The sequence below is a fragment of the Acipenser ruthenus genome, chromosome 58, assembly GCF_902713425.1.
Source record: "Acipenser ruthenus chromosome 58, fAciRut3.2 maternal haplotype, whole genome shotgun sequence".
NCBI classification, from domain to species: Eukaryota; Metazoa; Chordata; class Actinopteri; order Acipenseriformes; family Acipenseridae; genus Acipenser; species Acipenser ruthenus.
This window is the reverse complement of record NC_081246.1, coordinates 276,372-301,059: the sequence shown is the minus strand read 5'-3', so window position 1 is coordinate 301,059 and position 24,688 is coordinate 276,372. Positions and strand designations below refer to the sequence as shown.

At 40.8% G+C, this 24,688-nt stretch overlaps 3 protein-coding genes across 3 annotated transcripts; 2 read left to right on the top strand and 1 right to left on the bottom strand.

Moving 5' to 3' along the window:
- Positions 1-1,184: 1,184 nt before the first annotated feature.
- LOC117967226 (uncharacterized) lies at positions 1,185-8,162 on the bottom strand. Its single transcript, XM_059018286.1, has 8 exons — positions 8,124-8,162; positions 6,915-7,256; positions 5,971-6,711; positions 4,597-5,058; positions 3,510-4,109; positions 2,497-2,568; positions 2,150-2,241; positions 1,185-1,762 (listed from the first exon to the last, which is right to left on the bottom strand). Exons 1-8 carry the CDS (start codon positions 8,134-8,136, stop codon positions 1,643-1,645), a joined length of 2,442 nt encoding a protein of 813 aa, XP_058874269.1. The 5' UTR covers positions 8,137-8,162; the 3' UTR covers positions 1,185-1,642.
- A 12,258-nt stretch (positions 8,163-20,420) lies between these two features.
- Positions 20,421-22,251, top strand: ftr55 (finTRIM family, member 55). The gene is made up of 4 exons (XM_059017880.1): positions 20,421-20,576; positions 20,948-21,181; positions 21,697-21,856; positions 22,169-22,251. The coding sequence occupies exons 1-4, from the start codon at positions 20,421-20,423 to the stop codon at positions 22,249-22,251; spliced, it is 633 nt and encodes a 210-aa protein (XP_058873863.1).
- Positions 22,252-23,146: 895 nt separating this feature from the next.
- On the top strand, positions 23,147-24,221 carry LOC131725001 (stonustoxin subunit beta-like; the record flags this gene model as incomplete). The annotated part of the gene is made up of 1 exon (XM_059018291.1): positions 23,147-24,221. A coding segment is annotated over one exon (543 nt), but the record flags the coding sequence as incomplete, so codon positions are not given.
- Positions 24,222-24,688: the final 467 nt, after the last annotated feature.

Sequence of the window (24,688 nt, the reverse complement as noted above, 5' to 3'; positions counted from 1 at the left end):
GCAATTTTTTTTTAATTGCCCTTTTTGTGCTTCCTAAAAAAAATCAGTTTTTTTCTTTATAATTTGTTGTAGTTCTTCCACCTCTCCACTAGAGAGCACTCAGATACCATCTCTTAAAAGCACCATGTATTATCCCATAATAATATAGTTGTAGTTCCTCTTTCTCCCCAGTAGAGTGTGCTAAAAGCTTGTTTCTTCACATGTCTGCAGTATTTCCATTCTCCCCTCCTTCGTCACCTTGCTCTCAGACAGGCTGCTATAGAGCCCCCATCTTCAAGCTCCTGAACCCTTATTGGCAGCTAAGTCCCTCCCTGTTGACCTTGCAATCTGAGCAAACACACATCAATACTGCAGTAAACAGGTATTTTCATTTTAAAACATGATAACTGGTAGTACACTTAAAGAAAGTTCTCAGTTTGTATCCCTTACTCTGAAATGCGTTGCACTTCCAAAGTCATTTCAGCTCAGCAGTGTCTTCTGGGTCAAAGTGTGTAACAGTCAATAAGGGTTAATTAAGGACAGGAAAGGAGTAGGGACAATTTTACCTTCCAGGTGACAAAGACAGTGCAACCCTATCTGAGAGCCTAGCTTGCAAACTGATTTATTTTACCAAGATTTGTAACAGATGTAATAATTTTAAATAACCTGTTGTTCCTTTAAAACTGCGCATGTGAGACAGGTGTGTCGGTTGGAAGTACCCAACACTGTGATTTATGGAACTAGGGTTAGCTACAAACAATTCAAATATTTAAAATAATAATAAAATAAACAATAAAACATTAACTAGCACACACTGCAAGGCTCAAGTCAAACCCCCTAAAAATACAGTAAAAAAAACTAGCAATTGATTTTAACTAAATAATATCTTAACTAACACACACTGCAAGGCTCAAGTCGGACCCCCCTAAAAAGTATAGTAATTGATTTTAACTAAATAATATATTAAAACACACCAATACACTGTTTCCTAAGACTGTCGCCCTCAAACTGCTCAAGGCAACACCTCTAATGAAATAAGAGACCGTGACACGCTGGGATTGAAATGTGAAATAAAAATTCTTAATAATAATTAAAGAAACGCATCTCCTGAAACATGCACTGAGATCAGCCTGACCACACCAGACCTTCAAACTAAAATAATTGTATATGATTAATAATAATAATAATAATAATAATAATAATAATAATAATAATAATAATAATAATAATAATAATAATAATAATAATAATAATAATGATGATGAGATACTGTTCTATCCTATTACATTTGTTTTGTAAAATCCTCTTTTGCTATTTCTGCTTGGATCGTTCTTTACCAGGCTTACTGAACTGATGGCCTTTATCAACCACAGAGGCTGCTGCTCATCCGACTCTTGACAGCTGAATGAATTAATCTCTGCAGTTGTTTGAAATGACCACTAGGGGTCATGAAAATGTTTGTGATTGATAGTTCAGCACTGTTGAGTGTTTGGTGGTTATGAATGGATCTAAGCAGAAACAGCAATAGAGAATGCTAGAACACACATCTGATATCATTTAAAGAGGTACACAATTAATCATTCAGATAATGTAGATGGAAAGTAAAGGTTAATAATCTAAAAGCAGGTCAGTGAATTTGGGGTGCTGGCCAGGCTGTGCTATCTCAGGGTTTGGAGCACGTCTCCATCTCCATCTCCTCCTCCTCCTCTTCCTGCTTGTGGAAAATCTTCCCGTCTTTCTTTTTCCAGCGCAGCGTCATGCCTTTGGGTAAGCGCTCTTGAAGCTGAAATGAGCACCAGACTCCATGTTACAAGAACACAGGAACAGGAGGAGAGCTGGGAACCACAAGAGGCCGTTCAGAGCAGCCAGGCTCTCAGCCCTTCATAGCAAACCCAGTAAAGCTCATCTCAGGAGAGCTGCACACATTTCAGAGCTGGGAAAACCATGCCTTGTTCTGTTTAATGATGCTGAAAATGACACCTGGCACGCCTGCTAATTAAAAATAAAACTGCTTGATGGCAATCTGAAGGAATTTGATCTGTAAAGTATGTGCCATATCGCATAACTCCTTATTAATGGAGCACCTGTCCAGCGAGCGTGTGGTAACTGTCAAAGTGAAGAGACACACAGAGACACCCAACAGCACTGTGGAAGCCCGAGTGTACACTACCTGAGCTAAAATGGCATCTGTGATCTTTGGGTCTTCAGGGTCCAATCCCTCTGCTGCATTTATCTCAATCCTCACCACCTGCCTGCGTTTTCCTATGCGGAGAAACAGAGCAATTGACACAGCATGGGTTAGAAAGGGTGCAGACAGGCTACTGTGACTCTATACAGACAGAACCACTTACTCTGATTATAAACACCACAGACACTAACTGCAAACTGCCCACACTGCAGTGAGCTCCAGATCCCACTGAACTGACATCACATCTTTATCCAGCTCATACTCTTACTCTAACGTGGCTGGCTTGTACCTGTGAAATGTTCTGGTCGGATTTCAACACAACAGCATACCTGGTTCAGGAGAGGTCTGGGTTCCAGTCGATGGTTCTGTAGTTCCTGGAGCTTTGGCTGCGGGACTTGATTCTGTAAATAAATCAAAGTGAAATCAGGTCAAGATTGGATTTATGTGTGAAACTCAGGGCCAGGTTCTTCCCCAATCATGCCTTCACTTCTACATCAACTTGGTCCTTTTTTTAAAATGTCATTTCTCTTCTAAATCTCACAGGACTATGTCTAATCGACGTGAGGTCTCTGGCATTCTTTGTATGCAAGACCCACCAAGTTAAAAGATGCAGAGAGACCGAAGTCTTCAAATAAGTGGAAGCCCAGCGACAGCTTTAAAGATATTAGAAGCCACGTTATTACAAAAAAACGCTACATGTAAAGAGACTGCTTGAGAAGTCCCTGAAGGCATTCTTTCTAACTGTGCAATATCTACGGCTTGCCTTCTGGTTTGATCGATTTCGAAAACAGGATTCCTTCACCGTTCCTGACTGCAGGTGCCAAAAGAATCAAAAATTCAAACTTAGCTGCTTACATTCTCCCATCTGTATTTACAGTATTTACCAGTACTATCAGGCATTGTATGTTAAGAATCATATTCACTGTGTGTATTTCTGCACAAGACAACACTCAACAGATTTCTATGTGTAATGCTACTGGAGATGTGACTCAGAGGGTCCAATTCTGATGGAGGCTGCGTTGGTGAAAACGGGCACATTACACTTTGCCCTGTGAAGTGAGTTCCGTGCCCCGTTTAATGGATCTCCTCCTAGCGGCTGCTAAGTTAATAGTGACATCAGCATAAGACCTGTGCTTACCTCTCGAGTACAGAGCTGGCTTTTAGTTGAATGGTATGAAGTTTGAACCTTCTGGTGCAGTTTGCGATCAGCCCTTACCTTTCCATTCAATTCAGTCATCTGTTTTATTTTTTATTTTTTTGAGGTATGTAAATTCCATACATTTGCTTTGGATTTATCAAAATTGGGCCCATAAAATTATAGAAAGGTGTACAGACATGATACCTGATTCTGGAGAGGTCTGGGTTTCAGTGGATCGTTCTGTGGTTTCAGTGGATCGTTCTGTGGTTTCAGTTGGTCGTTCTGTGGTTTCAGTGGATCGTTCTGTGGTTTCAGTTGGTCGTTCTGTGGTTTCAGTTGGTCGTTCTGTGGTTTCAGTGGATTGCTCTGTGGTTTCAGTGGATCGTTCTGTGGTTTCAGTTGGTCGTTCTGTGGTTTCAGTTGGTCGTTCTGTGGTTCCAGTGGATCGTTCTGTGGTTTCAGTTGATCGTTCTGTGGTTTCAGTTGGTCGTTCTGTGGTTTCAGTGGATCGTTCTGTGGTTTCAGTGGATTGCTCTGTGGTTTCAGTGGATCGTTCTGTGGTTTCAGTTGGTCGTTCTGTGGTTTCAGTTGGTCGTTCTGTAGTTTCAGTTGGTCGTTCTGTGGTTTCAGTTGATCGTTCTGTGGTTTCAGTTGGTCGTTCTGTGGTTTCAGTGGATCGTTCTGTGGTTTCAGTGGATCGTTCTGTGGTTTCAGTCGGTCGTTCTGTGGTTTCAGTGGATCGTTCTGTGGTTTCAGTTGGTTGCTCTGTGGTTGATTCCGGTGCTTTGGTTATGAGATTTGATTCTGTAAGAAAACAAGTACGTTTGATTAACTGTAATGCAAAACTTATACCCAAGAGGCATGTTTAGTAACTGAATCACTCTGAGGGACAATTGACAGCAAGCACATGTTGCTGAATGCAAAAACGGCTTCAAACTGTTTCTTAATACCCAGAACGTACTAAGTAGGGGTTCTAACAGGGGTGTGTGATGGAAAATATAGATTCCACTCTCCAACAACACCTGTTAGAACCAGGGAACCTTGTGTGAAAGGTTTCTGAACCCCGGATCAGGTGTTAATGGCTTATGTTTTGTAAATTGTATATCAGGCCTGAGAGAGGAATTTTATTTATTTCCTGTAAGAAAACACATCCGATGTATTTGTTGTGTTTTTCGTGTGCTCTGTCTCTAAACGGACAGTGCACCCTGAATAAAACTGTGAACCACAAGTGCTAAAACGAAATGTTATTTTGCATTTGTAAGCAATGTAGCAGCAATACGAATCACTGTACCTGCGCAGTAAGCTAGGTTGCACCCAGGAGTTCCTTGAAATTTGTAAACGTGGTAGTTGCCTGGACATGCCTTGATATGAACTGTGGTTGTAAAATAGCAGCAGCTTGAACTCCACTTTCCACAAGACTGGCGACTAACTATTCCATCCGTTTCCAGAGGGTGAGTACCATTGATCCACATAGGTGCGTGAGTCCCGCAGCTGTATTCCGGAACACACGCTTCCGGCATTCTCACGCTTTCATTCACTAAAAAGCGATACCATCCATTCAGATCAAGATCGCATTTTGGAACTGACGACGGAGATACTGGAAAATGAGTAGAACGCCACGGTTCATCCAGGACATTGTACTGCTGGCAAGGGTCGACACAGCTATTTGTAATGCAGTCCTGGCCTGATAGACACGGCTGGTTTAAACAGCTCAGTGGTACAGTTTGCAGTGCTGTGATTGTTGGGTTATATTCTGTAAAAAAAAAAAAAAAGAAATCAGAAAGAGAAATCAGAGCCATTGAAATTTAACAGGAAATTCAGAAATCAAAACAGGAATAAAATCCTTTCAGGGCAGCAGTGTGGAGTAGTGGTTAGGGCTCTGGACTCTTGACCAGAGGGTCGTGGGTTCAATCCCAGGTGGGGGGGACACTGCTGCTGTACCCTTGAGCAAGGTACTTTACCTAGATTGCTCCAGTAAAAACCCAACTGTATAAATGGGTAATTGTATGTAAAAATAAATATGATAACTTCTAACAATTGTAAGTCTTCCTGGATAAGGGCGTCTGCTAAGAAATAAATAATAATAATAATAATAAAATAACCAAGAAACTGCTTAGAGGAATATTTGAGCTGTTCCTCCTTGCAACTAAGTTGGTTCTTAATGGTTTCACCCTCTTCCAATTGCTGTACTCTTGCTTTAGCTGGGATCGACATGTGGGGGTAGTCTCTGAAAATTCAGAGGAAGATTCAAATGTTCTTTCAGCAGTAGAGGCTCAGCCATGTAAAGCTACCTGGTATGGAGACATCTTAGTTTCACTTTTCAATAATTGTAAAGCAAACCCTACTCGGAGCCTGCAGGCAGTACATGGTTTCCATGAGTAACGGGAGTACTGACGTGGTGTTGGATATTTATTTGTTTTACGAGCTTTCTGCTGTTAGTAGTGTGAACCCACCTCACACATGCACACGACCAAAACCAAAGTGCAAAACCGCAGAATAAAGGAAATGAAAAGGCAGAAGACGTGTTTGTAGAGTCCTGGACCCCCTATCAGATCCCCTGGCAGGTGTTTGCATCAAGAGCTGCTTTATAAAGGGCTGCAGCGCAGGAGCCCTCCGTGCACAACGGACTTCGTAAGTATTATATCAGTAACATGAAACGCCGTACCTGCACAGTAAACGTGGTAGCACCAAGGAACTCCTTGATATTTGTAAACGTGGTAGTTGCCTGGACATGCTTTGATATGAACTGTGATTGAAGAATGACAGCAGTTTAATTGCCATCCAGCACAAGCCGTGCGACTAACTATTCCATCCGTTTCCACAGGGTGAGTACCAGTGATCCACAGGGTTGCATCACTTCCACAGCTGTAGTCTGGAACACACTTTTCTGGCATTCTCACGCTATCATTCACTAAAAAGCGATACCATCCAAACAAACCACTATCACATTTTCGATCTGACGATGGAGCTATTGGAAAATTAGTGGAACGCCACGGTTCATCCAGGACTTTGTACTGTTGGCAAGGGTCAGCACAGCTATCTGTAATGCAGTCCTGGCCTGAGGGGCATGGCTGGTTTATACAGCTGAATGATACAGACCGAGAACTGCGTTTAGAAATATGATCTAACAGACAGTGAAAGGATCCGATAGTGTTCACACAGCTGGACTGCGGGGGGCAGTCATTGAGGTCCCCATCTGCCGCGCATTCATCAATGTCAGTGCACCCGTGTTCGTTGGACCACTGGAAGCCATGAGGACAGCAGTCGGTGGTTTCATTGCACTCAGTCCTGTTGTAGCAGGAGAAGCCGTCTCCCACAAACCCTTCAGCGCAGACGCACTGCACAGATTTTGAAGAAGGTTGGCAGACTGCGTTTCCATGGCATTCAGAACAGTGGCTGAATGTTCCTACCAAGACAAGAACAAAATAATTAGTTTTGATTGAGCTAATTAATGTTGCTAAAGACCCTGATAAATGGGCCAATAAAAAAAAAAACTGAAATTGCAAAGCAATGGTCAACCACCAATCTACTGTCTAAAGCCTCCGGATATACCCCACAACTGGGATTGAAAGCTGCCCTGAAAGAGAACCCAGACTCAGAGATCCTTACCTTCATAGCAGAAGAAGAAGTACCGCTGGCTGCAAGGAGCATCCCTCCATTGGCCCTGGGTGTGGTACATCATTGTACAGTTTTCATTGCCTAACATATTGTCTGGTTCCCCAATGTCCCACTTTTGAAATGTTGAGTTCTCCTCGTCAGCCCACTTCCACGGGTTATTGAACAGGCCGATCCAGAAGGGACTGGCCGGAGCTTTCTTCTTCATGTCTTCATTTTCACTGGCACTCTTTATACTGACCAGGTCAGTGTGGTGTTGTCTACAGTACTGCTGAGCGTCAGGCCAGGTTTTCAGTGTGCTAATCAGGGTGTATCTCTCAGTGATGTTGCTGGTTTCTGTAAAGATGAAAGAGGCTGTGAGCTGTGGAGGAGAGGAGAAGCAGGATAGCTACACTGTGATCTCTCTCACTGGAGTTGCTGGTTTCTGTAAAGATGAAAGAGGCTGTGAGCTGAGGAGGAGAGGAGAAGCAGGATAGCTACACTGTGATCTCTCTCACTGGAGTGGCTGGTTTCTCTAGAGATCAAAGAGGCTGTGAGCTGTGGAGGAGAGGAGAAGCAGGATAGCTACACTGTGATCTCTCTCACTGGAGTGGCTGGTTTCTCTAGAGATCAAAGAGGAGAAGCAGGATAGCTACACTGTGGTGTTCTCTACAGTACGGCTGAGATTCAGCCCAGGTTTACAAACGTATTACTGTATCTCTATGCATTCTCAATGTTTCTAAATTGCAAGTTCTTGAATTAAAACAGGATTTGATGCACAGCTTCAAATGAAGTGACGTCCAATATTTCTGGGGAAAATATACATTCAAATCAAACGTTATCTCAGAAATTCATCACATGACAAAACAAAAAGAAAATCTCTCAAACTGTTATTGTAATAAAATCAATATAACAAGCTGAATCAGTATAAATAACCCAAATAACAAGAAGTGAATTCAGAGACAGAATGCATGTGCCTTCCTTGGAAGCACTTCTTCATAGGTCAGATTTACAGAGAGTTAGTTGTTCAAGACATGCCTAAAAATGTACGCTGGTCTTGTGAAAATGTTAACTGTGATGCAGAAAACTGTGTCCCAACAAATTTGTTATTAGCTGTTGCTCTCACTCCAATAACTCTCCTGAAGCAGCAGACACAGGTTCAACAGCACAAAGACATGGCCTTGGCTTTAGCACATGTTTCTTTAACACAGATAGAAATCATACCGTTGTAGCACATGAAAGGTTTCTGATCATGACAGACTAACTGGCCCCAGCTGCCTCCTGCATCGGCTGTAGCACAGAAGAGTCTGCCAGTGCCAGCTGTCCAGTTAGTGTAGCTGACCGCATCTCCAGTGGACCACTGCCAGTTCTCACTGTCCCGATACAGCCCGATCCAGAAACGGTTGTCAGTCTCCTTCTTGAACTCGCTGGCCTCATTCTTCACAATATTCTGAAGCTGTTGCTGTTCTTCCAGGCTGCGCACAGTCACCAGGTCAGTGTGCTTCTCTTTGCAGTAGCTCCTTGCCTCAGTCCAGTTCTTTTTAGTTTGCACTAAATGGTATTTTCTGGTGTGGCAGGAAGCAGCTGCACAGAGCCCTGCAAATCATAAAACTATGTTCTTTATTCAAAGATTAAAAACACAAAAAGGAAAGCTGTGTTTGTGTGGCTAAGCAGAGGCTCTGCATGTGTGTGCGTGTGGCTTTGAAGAGAAGGGGAGTGTCGGGGCAGATATATTGCTGATTAACAAATCCACAGAAAACTGCTGATTCGTGAACGAAACCTAATTTCTAAAACTAATTTTTACACAACATAGGGCAGCAGTGTGGAGTAGCGGTTAGGGCTCTGGACTCTTGACCGGAGGGTTGTGGGTTCAATCCCAGGTGGGGGACACTGCTGCTGTGACCTTGAGCAAGGTACTTTACCTAGATTGCTCCAGTAAAAACCCAACTGTATAAATGGGTAATTGTATGTAAAAATAATGTGTAAAAAAATAATGTAATTGTATGTATGTGATATCTTGTAACAATTGTAAATCGCCCTGGATAAGAAATAAATAATAATAATAATAACTTTTCAAAAGTAATTGAATTCTACATTGACACAGTGAAAATAAGTTTTCCTAGTTACAAATTATAACATCGCTTCTTTCCAGTGTAACTTTGAACCCAGTTCTGGGTTCTTTGGGAGATAAATCATTCTCGAAGATACCTGTGTGTTTATTTGTTCCGCAGTGTCCCTTTTCCAGTGGGGAAAAGATAAAATCTCATTCCTGCAAAGTGTAGGACTGCTTACCTCCCCTCCAGATGGACAGGCAAAGCATACATGTGAGTGTTTGAATGGAAGGCCTGACCTGTATCAAACACGCACATTTTCACATGTCTGGTTGTCCTGCCTGATAAGGAGGGGAAGTGAACAGTGATAGAAAACTCATCGTGCCACAGATACCCACAATCAAACATGACAGAAAGAGTGAGAGAGAGGACTACCATGTGAGGACCTACCTGCGAGCAGAAGGGTGACCACCAGTCTCTTCTCCATCCCAGCGAGCGAGCGGTCAAACAGAGTGACCAGCAGACAGACAGACAGGCTCCTTGGTGCTGAGATGGTCTAGGTGATGCAGAGTGATGCTCAGCGACTAATTACTATTTCTCAATACAGAATCAATTTCAGGATACTGCCTGAGGCATGGAAGCTGCAATTAAAAAAGGTAAATGATAAAAAAATATATATACTGTCCTTGGCTGTGACGTCTCCGTTCAGCCTCCTTCAGAAACCTTGTCCCCCACAACACCATGCAAGATATATTTTAAAACAAATCTCTGCCTGGGAAACTAATTGAGAAACTGTAACATTTTCATCAACAACTTTGGAAACTAATGACTTTGATGTTGACCGCTTGTACACACAGCTGCTTCTGATGCCTGAAGCAAGGGGAAACTGAAATTAAAAAGGTGACAAGCATCCGACCCAACTCTGATGCAATGACTGTAGTGCCAGTGACTAGAAGGTTACTGCCAGACGTTCACAAACTGCTCCGCTTGTATTGCACAATACCGGAGACCACAGCACAGCAGAGAGCTGCTTTTCTCATCTTCATCGCATAAAAAAATATTCACGATCAAAAATGACACAGAAAAAGATTTAATGACTTCATGTGTGCGTATAGCCATAAGGAACCCCTCGCATGACAGATATAATCTCAATTGCATCTGAGTTTGCACAGAGAAATACAAACAGACAGAATTCTATTGTGTTGCAACTTATAACCATGTTAAATATTGTAGTGAGTAACTTCTCTACGATATTATTTAAATTTCCCATTAAAATATTGTTGTTGATTCCTGCCCTCGCATAATGCGTCTGTTTTAGGCAATGCAATTTAAGGTAGCCTGGCTTCAAAATGCTAAAAAAAAAAATACATTTTTAAAAAATGTAATTGACCATACTTTTGGTTAAACATATTATTTCAAAGCAGGAATTGTTAAAATAAACTTAAACCAGAATTTACCATCTAATAATGTAATCCAGCCGAATCACCTTAAATATGTTGATAGTCGGCCGGGGTTTCCCAACCCTGGTCCTGGGGGCTCCCTGTGTCTGCTGGTTTTCATTCCAACTGAGTTCTGAATTGCTTAATTGAACCCTTAATTGAACTATTCGTGTGCTTAATTAGACCTTTTTAATTGTTTTCAGCTCTTAAACAGTTGGAGATTTCAAGTTAACTTGTATAAGTAACTTGAAACAGGCATTGTACACTTAAGCACTATATATATATATATATATATATATATATATATATATATATATATAGTTAACAAAAGCAAAATTGTCTGGTGACAGCCCCCATCACCTCTCTGGTGGCCCGTGGTCACATTTGTGTTTATGACCACTGCAATGGGCCAGTGAAAGGACCTATTTAGCCTGTTTATACAAGCCACTTTTAATCTGGCATGAGTACATGAATTAAGAATTCCCAACAGTCAACAATGTTAAATACCCCCTAAAAATCAAGCCCGGAGATCCCTTTTAATTTTTACAGTAATTTAAATAAAATAGCATCACAAAAATGCAGACAACACCAACCATCGCTAAGGTCCTATACAAATACAACTGCATGTAAGCAATTTGAAATATTTAGCAACAATACCTTGAGGAATAAGACTAAAATAAACAATTAGGAAATTAATGATAGCACCAAATGCCTTAAAGCATTAGTTTGAAATGCATGTACAGCTATGGCCAAAAGTTTTGCATCACCCTATAGAATGAACACGTTTTGCTTCATGAAGTCGAATGAAACCTGCTGAATAAGGTTAACATATTGAATTACACACCGCTTTGTAGTTTTCCATATACTTAGCAAAAAATCTGACTAAAATTGAAATATCTAACATGAAATATTACTGTGCTACTATTATGGCTTCAGGTCGACTTTTAAGATATCATTTTTGTTTCTTTGATTACATGACGTTAAATAAAATATCTAAATTATGTTCATATTGATTTTTTTATTATTATGATGTCTCAATCCTATAATTCAAGGTGATGCAAAAATTTCACAGACCCCACTCTGCACTGTGCAATCAATTGCATTATTGACCAGGCACTGGTCAAGTTTTACAGTATTTTTGCAATTGATCATATACTTAATTAACTTTGGTTAATCATTTCTAGGGCTTCTGATTTTTCGGTTTTAACTGATAAAACACCCCCGATACAAAAAAAATATAAAATCAGTGGACACGAAATAAACACCAGAAAAAACTGGAGAAACTGTGGAAATGGTTCATCAATTCACGTTGACTTTACCCTTTAACCATTAAAAAACAAAACCTACTACAAAAATAATAATAAATACATTTCCCAGGGCTGCTGGGCAATGTCCCGCCTTCCTGACTTGCATCTATCATTGATTCGTTCTGAATACTTTAAACCCGCCCCAACTACTGAGTGACAGCACATTCCTACGTTTCTATTGGAGACTCCGCTTGCGAGATTTAAAACGAGATTACAATCAGGCTGGAGGCTTGTTAGCGGGATTTCAAGCTGTATTAGTTAAGATACACATGATTTAAAACTGTCCAGTTACTACTATACATATTTTGACAGAAAAAAAAACGCTCAAGCATTTTGGAAAGTAACCGAAAACACTAATTTCATACAGTACATCAAAAAATGATTTATAATAGCTAAAAATAAGCACCGAAAAATACAATTAATAAATCCCAAAAAACAGAAGCCCTAATCATTTCTTACTTACTTTTACTAGGAATGTGTGCTTTAACCAGACTGTGGTTACACTTTTTAAAAGCAGTAAATATAATCCTTTAGTTGCACCTGCTGTATCTGCAGGAACACCCGGCAATAAAGGTGTTAAACGCTTCACTTTCGCAGCATTGAAAACATCTGATTTGTTTGGGCCAATGGACTGACCTATAGAGATTTGAATGGTTCCTTGGCCAAGCAGGGTTAGCAGCATTGATATGCAAAGTGTGCTGGAGTCAAATCCAGATCTTAAAGACTGCAAGTGCTGGAAGCGTCTTGATGGTCTTTCATATGTTATTGAACTTGATTGTGGAATTGAATCCACTGGGTTTGTTGTATATTACATATTGACACTAAATGCTCACCACTAAGACCACTCAGCACTATCAATTGGTAGACACTGCAGGTCTCCCTCCATTAACAGCAGCCCTCTATTGTAATTGAGAACTTTTTACTAACTCAGTGATCTCTTTGATGGTCGAACAGAAGGATTATAAGGAGTCTAATACAATCCAGTAAGCCGCGCCATATAGACCCAAGTCACGTTTATTGATGTTATTTCTAAATAATATTTAATGTATTCATTATATAGACATAAAATACAAAACAGACCCCTCATATCGATAATATATTCATATTCCTGTGTGTTTAAAATGCATTTTACATGTTTGTGTTGTATAGACTCTGCAGGTCTCCCTACTTTAGCACCGCCTCTCTCTCACATTCAGACTATTTTACTAACTTGGTCTAATAGGGATTCTACTGAATTTTCGTCACATATATAACCATTCTAAAATACAGAACTACAAAACAAACCCTTATAATATGAATAACAATAAAATAAGTTCCCTACATAACAATGACCTTCATGTATTTTACTTTACTATATATTAAACATATATGCCATAGATATTTTCCCATAAAATAACTTTACTTGATTTCCATTAGATACTTTCTCTATGTGCATATAAACACATACATCAAAATACATTTTATAAGAAAGTCAGTACTTTACCATTCAAAGCAGTGCTCTCCTCCCTGGTCTGAAACGCAGTGGCAATACACCAGCTCAAAATTTACATGCTATACTGTGTGTGACGGGTGAAGGCATGCCCATTCAGGATAGTCACTCCCATTTAAAAAAAACATCAACCAAATTTCAAAGACTCAGCCAGTTCAAGTTCACAGTCCACAGTTTCATATTTCAAATGTCAAAATCGATAGTTTTTATATCTACAGAAGTATTCATCCACCCCTGTAGGTTTGTGGTGCTCATAAGAACATAAGAACATAAGAAAGTTTCCAAACGAGAGGAGGCCATTCAGCCCATCTTGCTTGTTTGGTTGTTAGTAGCTTATTGATCCCAGAATCTCATCAAGCAGCTTCTTGAAGGAACCCAGGGTGTCAGCTTCAACAACATTACTGGGGAGTTGGTTCCAGAACCTCACAATTCTCTGTGTAAAAAAGTGCCTCCTATCTTCTGTTCTGAATGCCCCCTTTATCTAATCTCCATTTGTGACCCCTGGTCCTTGTTTCTTTTTTCAGGTCAAAAAAATCCCCTGGGTCTATACCTTTTAGGATTTTTAATGCTTGAATCAGATCGCCGCGTAGTCTTCTTTGTTCAAGACTGAATAGATTCATTTCAACTCGGAGTGCTTGCATCTATACTAACTATCTTCCATAAAACAATCAACAGATTTTAATAAGCAAGCAATCCGACAAGATCAGTCACTTATTTCTAATTATTAGTATATTGAATATACAGAATCAATTTCAGGTAAACATTTCTTAATTACTTTTACACGCCTTAACCAAAGACCACGCTGTTTGAAGTGAACTAAACATAATAACTGAATTGCTTCTGCTGTATGATCTTAAAGATCCTGCAATGGAATAAAAGCTCTCCTTTTGCATCACTGAAAACATGTGATTTGTTTGGGTCAATGGGCTAATGGACCGACCTGTAGAAATGGGAATGTTTCCCTAGTAACCAGGGCAGGGCTAGCAGCATGGCTATGCAAATGTTGTCACTGTGAATTCTGCTGCTTCCATCCTATGCAGAAAGCTCTTTTGAGTTCTGTGACAGGGAGCCCATCCATTAAAGTTCACATGCTGATGCAATTCATTTTGGGAGTGTATCCAGCTGCTGTGAATCAGACTGGTCCTGGTATTTAAGCCAGGAGTGCAAGGTGACCGGGGCTCACACAACTACAGCTAGGACAGGGCTTCCCAACCCTGGTCCAGGAGACCCCCTATGTTTTCTAGTTTTCATTCCAACTGAGCTTTCAATTACTGAAATAAACCCTTAATTGAATTAATAATTTGCTTAATTAGACCTTTTTAATTGTTATCAGCTCTTAAACAGTGGCAGATTTCAAGTTAGCTCAGATTCCTTCTCTCCTTGTCACAGTGCCCCCCATGACTTTTTGCCCTATCGACAAATTATTTGGAAACAATGACATTTCTTACTGGTTCAGATGTCTGGGGGTTTGTTTCCAAACACAAAAGTCACGTGATAAATTGCTCGCAAACAATTATGGATTTGCAGCATTTGACTGATCATTTATGTTTAGAACCCTCCTTCTGTGTGAACTGTGACGCACAATACATGCATGTGAATACACAGTAAAGGCAGCGTTTAAAAGTGTTTCTCTATTTTTAGCCAAGATATTATAATATCTCGTGCACATGACACAGTAGCCTCCCATTTATTTTTTTACACCATGTACCTTTAGGGGTTCTGTATATTACTATACCACTGTGGTAAAATGGTTAACAGTGTGCAGGTGATCAATGAACAGACAATTATAATCCAGGTGCAAAGTTGTTGAATGAGTTTGTATGTCCGGTGCCTGACGGCAAAACAAACAGCAAACGATAAATGATGCCAAGTAATACAGAGGCGTGTGTTGCTTAAATTGTAATCCCCGGGTTTGTCCCGAAATAACAGTCCCGTTCTTTATACACCCACACGAAACACAAAACACATACACAAGTCCGTTAGTGAGTGAATTAGTGCTCGTGGAGCAAATAGAGTTTATTTGTGATACAAGTGCAGTGCTGTTCCGGGTTTGTGTTGGCCTTTGGCGACAGCTCCAGGTCGATGAGTTAACCCTTTGCAGTCCATTTATTAAGTGCGCGTCAGGCGCGTCAGGTCCAATTTATTTTCACATGCGCAGTTAATTTTAGACGCGCTGTTTAAAAGTATTTTTTCACAGTCAAACGGGTTTAAAAGGCCCTGCATATCAACAAAGCACTCACTAGGCATCTCCAGCCCCGCCCCACCCTTTCGTTCGCTATCACTTTCACATATGCTAAGAAATAAATAATAATAATAATAATAATAGTCGTACATACCGATCAATCATCTCCTGATCACTCGTTTTATCACCAAACTCCTCAATAATGTGATCCAAGTCATTATTTTATTACTATAACATCTCAAAAAAGCTCTGCAAATGTCTGTGATAGTCTCTGTGCGCTGATACAGTAACAGCCAGCTTGTTTCCTTATGACCGCCCATATGGGATGCCAGGAGCAGGTATGACTATTCATGAGATACGCCTTATTTTTTTTTCGGCTTGTCTCGGCTCCTGTCGCTCCCACTCGGCCATTGAATGGTTTTCTCTGCTTTTTCCGGAGAAAAAACGACTAGAAACCAGTTTTTTGCGTTTTTTTGATGATGTCGGACAGGGTCTGACAATGGACCGGATAGGAATAATTGCAATGTCAGACCAGGTCCGACAATGGACCCGCTAAGGGTTAATGCACCGAAGCTCCGCCCCCTTTCTAAATGACAACTTCCTTTTAACCCTGGGAATGAAGTGTCAGGCCAAGCAGTCCAGGGTACTCTGTTCCAGTTACTTAGCGCCCTCACAGGTCGGGAGGGAGATTTACCACCAAGATTCTTTGTTTTTCTGTCACAACCACACATATATCAAGTATCTTTTCCAGCATGTCAAACACATGTCTTTGTGTCCTTTATAAACAAAAGCAAAACCCCAAAAAAGAGCTGAAAATGTTATGACAGTTATAAATATTTGTATACTTGGAAAAGTACACAATAAATAACTTGTCTCCCTCTAGATGTGTTAATACAATACTATGACTCCGACTCCGACTATGAATCCGACCCTTCCTCACCAACTATGCTACCCAGCTCCTGGTCCAGGCCCTGGTACTCTCCCGCCTAGACTACTGCAACTCCTTCCTGGCTGGCCTCCCTGTGTCCGCCACCCGTCCGCTCCAGCTCATCCAGAACTCTGCTGCCCGCCTGGTGTTCTCTCTGCCTCACTTCTCCCACGCAACTCCACTACTCCACTGGCTCCCGATCACCGCTCGCATCCAGTTCAAGACTCTTCTACTAGCCTACAGATGCCTTGACCAGACTGCACCCAGCTACCTCCAGACCCTCATCTCTCCCTACACCCCCACTCGACCTCTCCGCTCCGCCTGCACTAGAAGACTGGCTCTACCTCCGCTACGCTCCCCTGCCTCCCGAGCCCGCTCCTTCTCCACCCTTGCTCCGCAGTGGTGGAACGACCTTCCTACAGATGTCAGGACTGCCGTCCCTGACCACATTCCGGTGCCTCCTTAAGACTCACCTCTTCAAACAGCACCTGTAGAACTCCTCTGTGGTATCCTGGGACACTATCACCCTTCATTTAAATGTGCTTTATTTTGCTCTTATCTGCCCCCTATTTTACTGCATTTTAATCCTGTACCTCAGAATATTGTAATCTGCCAAGTGTTTAACCTGTAGTATTTTGTACTTAATCATATCCTGATGTAACTATCACTATTATCTGCTGTATTATTGAATTGTGGTTTGTCACACTTGAACAAAAATTATTGTATTTCTTGCTCTTATTGTATTACTTGTATTGTAACACTTGAATGTATTTGCTTGCGATTGTAAGTCGCCCTGGATAAGGGTGTCTGGTAAGAAATAAATAATAATAATAATAATAATAATAATAATAATAATAATAATAATAATAATAATGACAACATGAAAACAGCCATGGTTGTTCTGGTTTTAGACCTGACCTGACTGGTGACGACACATGTTGGCTGAAGTGAACCCACCTACTGTACCAGTTAAGCAGTGTGTGCTGGAAACTGTAAGCTCTTACCATCAAGTAAAATATAATTTTTGTTTGTGTTTAATATATTTTAATATATTTTTATAATTCCTTTTAAATTGGGTTTACATCTTAAAATCTTTTTTTTAAATGACCCATAAATCAGTAAAAACATAAGAACATAAGAAAGTTTCCAAACGAGAGGAGGCCATTCAGCCCATCTTGCTCGTTTGGTGGTTAGTAGCTTATTGATCCCAGAATCTCATCAAGCAGCTTCTTGAAGGATCCCAGGGTGTCAGCTTCAACAACATTACTGGGGAGTTGGTTCCAGACCCTCACAATTCTCTGTGTAAAAAAGTGCCTCCTATTTTCTGTAGGGTCTACAAGCTTGGGGATCCTGGATGCAAAGGGTTAAAGGTTCTGCTGTTCACTGTGAAAAGAAAACAACAAACCAGTTTGGATTTGCTTTGCTGTGGAGCGCCTTTGATTCAAATGTGATAATGCAAAACAGTCTGGAGATGTGACATGGGGGGAAAGCCACCTGTTTACAAATCAGATCTGTGTCTTTCACCTTGGGTTCAAATCTGGGGGGAGGGGCGGAGGGCTAGGAGACACAGTGTGTTAATGTTAATGAGAAGATTTTTTTTTATTTTAGTAATTCTAAATGTAGCACTGTTGAGTGTTTAATTGTTGTGGAGGGCTAATGATAATGCATTAGACTAGCCTTTCACCTTTCTCTGGAGGCCTGGGTTCCAATCTGGCGGTGGGGCTAAGAAGTGCATTAACATTAACTCATTGCACCTCTGTCAGGATGTAGCGGGCGGTGCTATAGAAATGACATCACAACAGCCGCTTTCCAACCAAAAACAACACCACCCTCAAGGGTACTTTTTATTGTGCACAATTAAATAAATAAAACCCTTTGCCAGTAATGGTTCGATAGTAATTGTTCCTTCTGCGAAACCCCCCCGTCTGCAGTTACTAGCCTGTTTTGCCTTGCACTTCGAATTAATGCACAGACATTACAATCCTGGAGTATGCGCTTCTGCCCGCTGCTGCCCTTTGCTGATGATGTCTTTCCCTCGGAGTTCCATGCTGACATCACCTTAGACACCGTTGCTCGTGAAACATCAGCAAGTTGAGCTGTCTTGGTCACTGAAGCTCCTGCCAAACGCGCATTAAACAGAATCCCTCCCTCCCTCCCTCTATATTAAACAGAATCCCTCCCTCCCTCCCTCTGTATTAAAAAGAATCCCTCCCTCACTCTCTCTATATTAAACAGAATCCCTCCCTCCCTCCCTCTATAGTAAACAGATTCCCCCCTCCCTCCCTCTATATTAAACAGAATCCCTCCCTCCCTCCCTCCCTCTATATTAAACAGAATCCCTCCCTCCCTCCCTCTATATTAAACAGAATCCCTCCCTTCCTCTATATTAAACAGAATCCCTCTTCCCTCTCTCTATATTAAACAGTACTCCCTCCCTCCCTCTATATTAAACAGAATCCCTCCCTCCCTCTGTATTAGACAGTACCCCCTCCCTCCCTCTATAGTAAACAGAATCCCTCCCTCTATATTAAACAGTACCCCCTTCCTCCCTCTGCATTAAACAGATTCCCCCCTCCCTCCCTCTATAGTAAACAGAATCCCCCCTCCCTCCCTCTATAGTAAACAGATTCCCCCCTCCCTCCCTCTATATTAAACAGATTCCCCCCTCCCTCCCTCTATAGTAAACAGAATCCCTCCCTCCCTCCCTCTATAGTAAACAGATTCCCCCTCCCTCCCTCTATAGTAAACAGAATCCCCCCTCCCTCTATAGTAAACAGATTCCCCCCTCCCTCCCTCTATAGTAAACAGTACATCCCTCCCTCCCTCTATAGTAAACAGATTCCCCCCTCCCTCCCTCTATAGTAAACAGAATCCCCCCTCCCTCCCTCTATAGTAAACAGAATCCCCCCTCCCTCCCTCTATAGTAAACAGATTCCCCCCTCCCTCCCTCTATAGTAAACAGAATCCCCCTCCCTCCCTCTATAGTAAACAGATTCCCCCCTCCCTCCCTCTATATTAAACAGAATCCCTCCCTCCCTCTGTATTAGACAGTACCCCCTCCCTCCCTCTATATTAAACAGAATCCCTCCCTCCCTCTCTCTATATTAAACAGAATCCCCCCTCCCTCCCTCTATATTAAACAGAATCCCTCCCTCCCTCTATAGTAAACAGAATCCCTCCCTCCCTCTATATTAAACAGAATCCCTCCCTCCCTCCCTCTATATTAAACAGAATCCCTCCCTCCCTCCCTCTATATTAAACAGAATCCCTCCCTCCCTCTCTCTATATTAAACAGATTCCCCCCTCCCTCCCTCCCTCTATATTAAACAGAATCCCTCCCTCCCTCTATATTAAACAGAATCCCTCCCTCCCTCTATAGTAAACAGAATCCCTCCCTCCCTCCCTCTATAGTAAACAGAATCCCTCCCTCCCTCTGTATTAAACAGAATCCCTCCCTCCCTCTGTATTAGACAGTACCCCCCTCCCTCCCTCTATAGTAAACAGAATCCCTCCCTCCCTCCCTCTATAGTAAACAGAATCCCTCCCTCCCTCCCTCTATAGTAAACAGATTCCCCCCTCCCTCCCTCTATAGTAAACAGATTCCCCCCTCCCTCCCTCTATATTAAACAGAATCCCTCCCTCCCTCTCTCTCTCTTTTCCCTCTCTAGTGTGACGTGTGCACGGGTTGTCCCTCAGGTTATGACAGGTCTCCATGTATTTCTAGATGACCAACTTCCTTTTAACCCTGGGAATGAAGTGTCAGGCCAAACAGTCCAGGGTACTCTGTTCCCATTACTTAGCACCCTCACAGGTCGGGAGGGAGATTTACCACCAAGAATCATTGTATTTCTGTCACATTTAATCATAGAGTGAATTTCTTTAATAATCTTCAGACCTTTAGTGTTTTAGCAAGGTATAATCCTGTATCTTAGGTGGATATTTGCACTGATACAAGCCATACAGTCAAGTCGTGTCAGTCAGACCTCAAAAGGGTAGAATTTTCTGCAAAAGGTTAAAAACTAGAGTTTGTGAAATAGCAGCTTGTGAGTGACGTCATATTTCTCTATGGCAGTTATCTGTAATGGGTTAGGATTAGGGTCTGTACACTCACAGTTTGTGGAAGGTATGCTTTTCTCAAAGGCAGCAATCCTCAATGGGACTGTGTCCCTGTGTGTTTGTACACAGGAGCAGCTGGAGGAGAGGCGGGCAGAAATCCACAAGAGAATCCAGGAGAGACTGAAGGATCTGGAGGAGCTGAAACAGGCTGTGGAGTCACTCAAGGTGAGCAACGAATAAGGGTAGCGCTGGCCAAGTATCGCAATACCATTTGTAATGTTATGACCATATTTTAAAAGAAATAACAGCATTAGCAGTTACTCTCCACAGCTTACACGATGATCTCATTTCTGAGATTTCTATACTTGCAATTAAATAAAGCCACCAAATAAAGCAAACATTTTAGCTAATGCCTTCATAGGTACACTTGTCACTGTACAGTTGATCATTGCTTCCATATTACTTGTTGCAGTTAAAATTCAATCAATGTAACGGACAAAAAATCCAAAACTGCACTGCCTGAACGAAGAAAGACTGAATGAAGTTTGTCTGTTGGACTTAGAGAAATGTTTTCAATAATGTTCTCTTTCAATCAGAGTTCAGCGTGCAGAGAAAGGGAGGAAAGCCATCTGATTTTCACCCAGCTGATCCGCTCCATTCAGCAGAAACAAGCAGAAGTGACAGCGCTGATCACAGCGAAAGAGAAGGCTGCCGTGAGTCAGGCTGAAGAGCGCATGGAACAAGTGGAGCAGGAAATCACTGAGCTGAAGAGGAGAGATGCTGAGATGGAGCAGCTTTCAAAGACAGAGGATCACATCCATTTTCTACAGGTAACACTGTGCAGCGGGCAGCTTCATAAAGGAGGCTGACCATCACAGACACAGAAATCCAACCAGGACTCACTAGCCAGTGTCCAGGTAAAAACTCCACAGTCAGGCTATACAACTTTGGATCCCAGAGTTTAAATTGTATCCAGATATCAACATTACATTTTACATTGATATAATTTATACAAGAGCAGATTTACAAACCTAGATAGGAAAAAGTCTACTTATGAAAAATAATCAGATTTTCACATGATCTTATTTTTTACATGGTTTATTTTACAATAGCTAAAGAAGCAACTTTTCTCAAATAGAAAAACACAGTTTTGTTCTTTCCATTTTTTAAAAAATAAGATAGCTCTCTAATTCTAGCTCCATAGTTGTTATCTGCACATTCTCCCATTCCAATTCGTGGAGCAATCAGGAGCTCCCCTTCATTCCAGGCAGCAGTTTCCTCCCCTCTCCCCTATCCTGGGAATGTTTCAGACCCCATTCTCTTTCCTTTCTCTCTCCTCTTGTAGAATTGCCAGTCTCTCTGTGCCCCTCCTGAATCTGGCTACTTACCCAGCGTTACTGTCAATACAGATGTCACTTTTGAGGCTGTGAGGAAAGCTGTGTCTGAACTTAAAGGCAAACTGGAGGACATCTGGAAGAGAGAGTTTGAGAGAATCACTGAAAAAGGTTGGTGTCACCTGCTGTGCTTGTACAATGCTGAGAAATCTCTTAATATGATGTGCTGTAACATCTGTAGATTAAAGATTATGCTATAGTTTCAAACCTAACATGAATTATGCTACATATTATTATTATTATTATTATTATTATTATTATTATTATTATTATTATTAATAATAATAATAATAATAATAATAATAATAATAATAATAATAATAATAATAATGTATGCCCCCATTAGATAATTATGCTCAGAAATCTTAGTAATAGAAATTGTACACTTTTACATAACCAGTTATATTCTTTTTTTGTCTGCAGTGAATGAAGTTTGTCTGTGGGAACCAAAGAACAGAGCTGAGCTTTTACAATGTAAGTCTGTTTTTACTGGAGCATTTCATTGAAAGATGTTCTGCTTCCTTTATGAGAACCAAACTCTACCGAGCAAGGACACCCAACTGCACCTAATAAGACTGAAATTCCATCAAGGGGTTCTGGTTCATGATTGGTTTATCAAGATTGAACTGCTGTCTTCTATGTGCAGTGCTGGAGTGTCTTATTCATTACGATACACAGTGACAGAATATTGTGACCAATTGTGGAGCTTTGCTGAGGAATGAAATCTGCAGACAGAGAGTCTGGAATTAAAGTCCATGTTGAGGGTGTCTGGCAGGGACCATTGGCAACAATAACTAAATCACTCGGTACTTAAAAACAACACCACATATCACCAATCTCTTTATTAGGATTAAATGAAACTGGGTATTCATGATCTACCACAAAAAAGTCACAACCTATATATGTGTTTCTCTTTTTATATTGTCATATTTAGAGAATTAAACACATGTAAGACTATGCAGCATGGATACATTTTGTTAAGAGTACAGCCTCCTCTTTTCATGTGAAGGAATGGCTGGAGGTTTAAATAATGTATATTGTTCTCAGAATTCTTTCTGATAAGGAGGAATGATCAGATCTGTTCTGTAAATGATCAAAGTGATTGAGCCATGAATGGAATTCTGCCAGTTTGTTTGTGTAGTTAATCATATTTAAATATTTTCTTTTTACTTCATCTGCAGTGAATGAAGTTTCTCAGCCACTTTTGTGAATTTCTCTCTGCATTTCATTGTGGAGTCTTTTATTGGAGTATTTCATTTTACAAAAGCAATTTGAATTTATACATGCTTGAATGAAAAGAATGTTACACTATTAGATTATTAGAAAATAAAATGTTGATAATAATAATAACAATAACAATAACAATAATAACTATCCTCTTCTCTTCAATCAGATTCCCATCAGCTCACACTGGACCCCAACACAGCGTATAGCGAGCTCTGTCTGTCTGAAGGGAACAGAAAGGTGACATGGGGGAATGAATCTCAGACATATCCTGATCACCCAGAGAGATTTGACTCTGCATTCCAAGTGCTTTGCAGAGAGGGTCTGTCTGGGATTCGCTGTTACTGGGAAATTGAGTGGAGTGTAGGGGCTGAAATAGGAGTTACATATAAAGGAATCAACAGGAAAGGAGAGGATGATTCCTGTCTACTTGGAAGAAATGACAAGTCCTGGAGTTTGACGTGCCATTTTTTCAGCGGTTTCTCTGCCTGGCACAATAACAAAGAGATTAAAATAACTGCCCCCTCCTCCTCCAGAATAGGAGTGTACCTGGACTGTCCTGCTGGCACTCTGTCATTTTATAGCATCTCTCCTGACGACACAATGACCCTCCTGCACAGATTCCACACCACATTCACTGAGCCGCTCTATCCTGGGTTTCGACTTTTCATTAATTGCTGGGAACAGAAATCATCTGTAAAGATCAGTCATCTTGATTAGATTTGTGTTTTGCTGTATAAAATGTGCTTCCTCTCAGATGTTTTCTTCCTTGTGCAGTCTGTTTCAATGTTGTATTTCTATTTTTAATGAAGCATTTGGATTGGTGGGTGTTTATACAGTGGCACACAAATTAAATGGCAGGCCCCCTGAGTATAGGGAGGGGTCTGGTTTTCAGACGTGGTTTTTTTTGTGTGTGTTTTACTGTTTTTTGTTTTATGTTTTATATAGCTACATAAGCCATTTTAATCCATATTATTACCCCTTCCTTGTTTGATGTGTGAAATCATTCTGAGTGGTTCAGAGTTCTGCTGCTCTGATGTTAAGATGTGTATCGTTTATCTCTACTGCTCTATCTAACTGGCTTATATTAAGATGTGTGTTGTTTATCTCAACTGCTCTAACTGGCTGCTGTCTTTCTTGCAGGCTGGGTTATTTAACCAAGTGTCTTTTAGCTCTGTTTCTACCAGACTGTAATCAGGGTCCTATTGCTAAAGAAGTTAGTAAGTCATGTTTGACAGTGAGTTTTTACCATCATTACCATCAACTCTAACTGCCTGATAGTGTAAAGCCTCATAATAACGTGTTAGTGTTACTCCTTTCATATTGACTGAAGTTCTGATGATATGTTTTATAACAGTATGGGTATGTTTAATGGATGCAGTATAAAGTGATCTTCAATGACCCTCCTGCACAGATTTCACATTGACCGAGTCGCTCTATCCTAGGTTTAGGCTTTACTGGACTCTTCTTAATAAAACTGGACCTTCTGTAAAGAGCTCAATGAAACTTCAGTTTTGGATTTGCAGACTTTGATCCTTCATTATTTTTGCAGTTATATATATATATATATATATATATATATATATATATATATATATAAACATTGGTTTACTAGATATTTATACAGTGACATTAGTTGTAATGTATAAAGTTGAATACAGTTTAATCAGGAGTTCAGATTTTCAGGATTTAGAGTTTTACCTGTTTTGTGTTGAAACT

Excerpts from the sequence above, each read along its gene's own strand:
- LOC117967226 (XM_059018286.1), bottom strand. Across the intron at positions 6,712-6,914 it reads CTTCTTCTTCTGCTATGAAG|GAACATTCAGCCACTGTTCT; the intron begins GTAAGGATCTCT and ends TTGTCTTGGTAG. Across the intron at positions 5,059-5,970 it reads CTACCACGTTTACTGTGCAG|AATATAACCCAACAATCACA; the intron begins GTACGGCGTTTC and ends TTTTTTTTACAG.
- ftr55 (XM_059017880.1), top strand. The coding sequence starts at position 20,421 with ATGCTTTTCTCAAAGGCAGCAATCCTCAATGGGACTGTGTCCCTGTGT. Across the intron at positions 20,577-20,947 it reads AGGCTGTGGAGTCACTCAAG|AGTTCAGCGTGCAGAGAAAG; the intron begins GTGAGCAACGAA and ends TCTTTCAATCAG. Across the intron at positions 21,182-21,696 it reads ATCACATCCATTTTCTACAG|AATTGCCAGTCTCTCTGTGC; the intron begins GTAACACTGTGC and ends CTCCTCTTGTAG.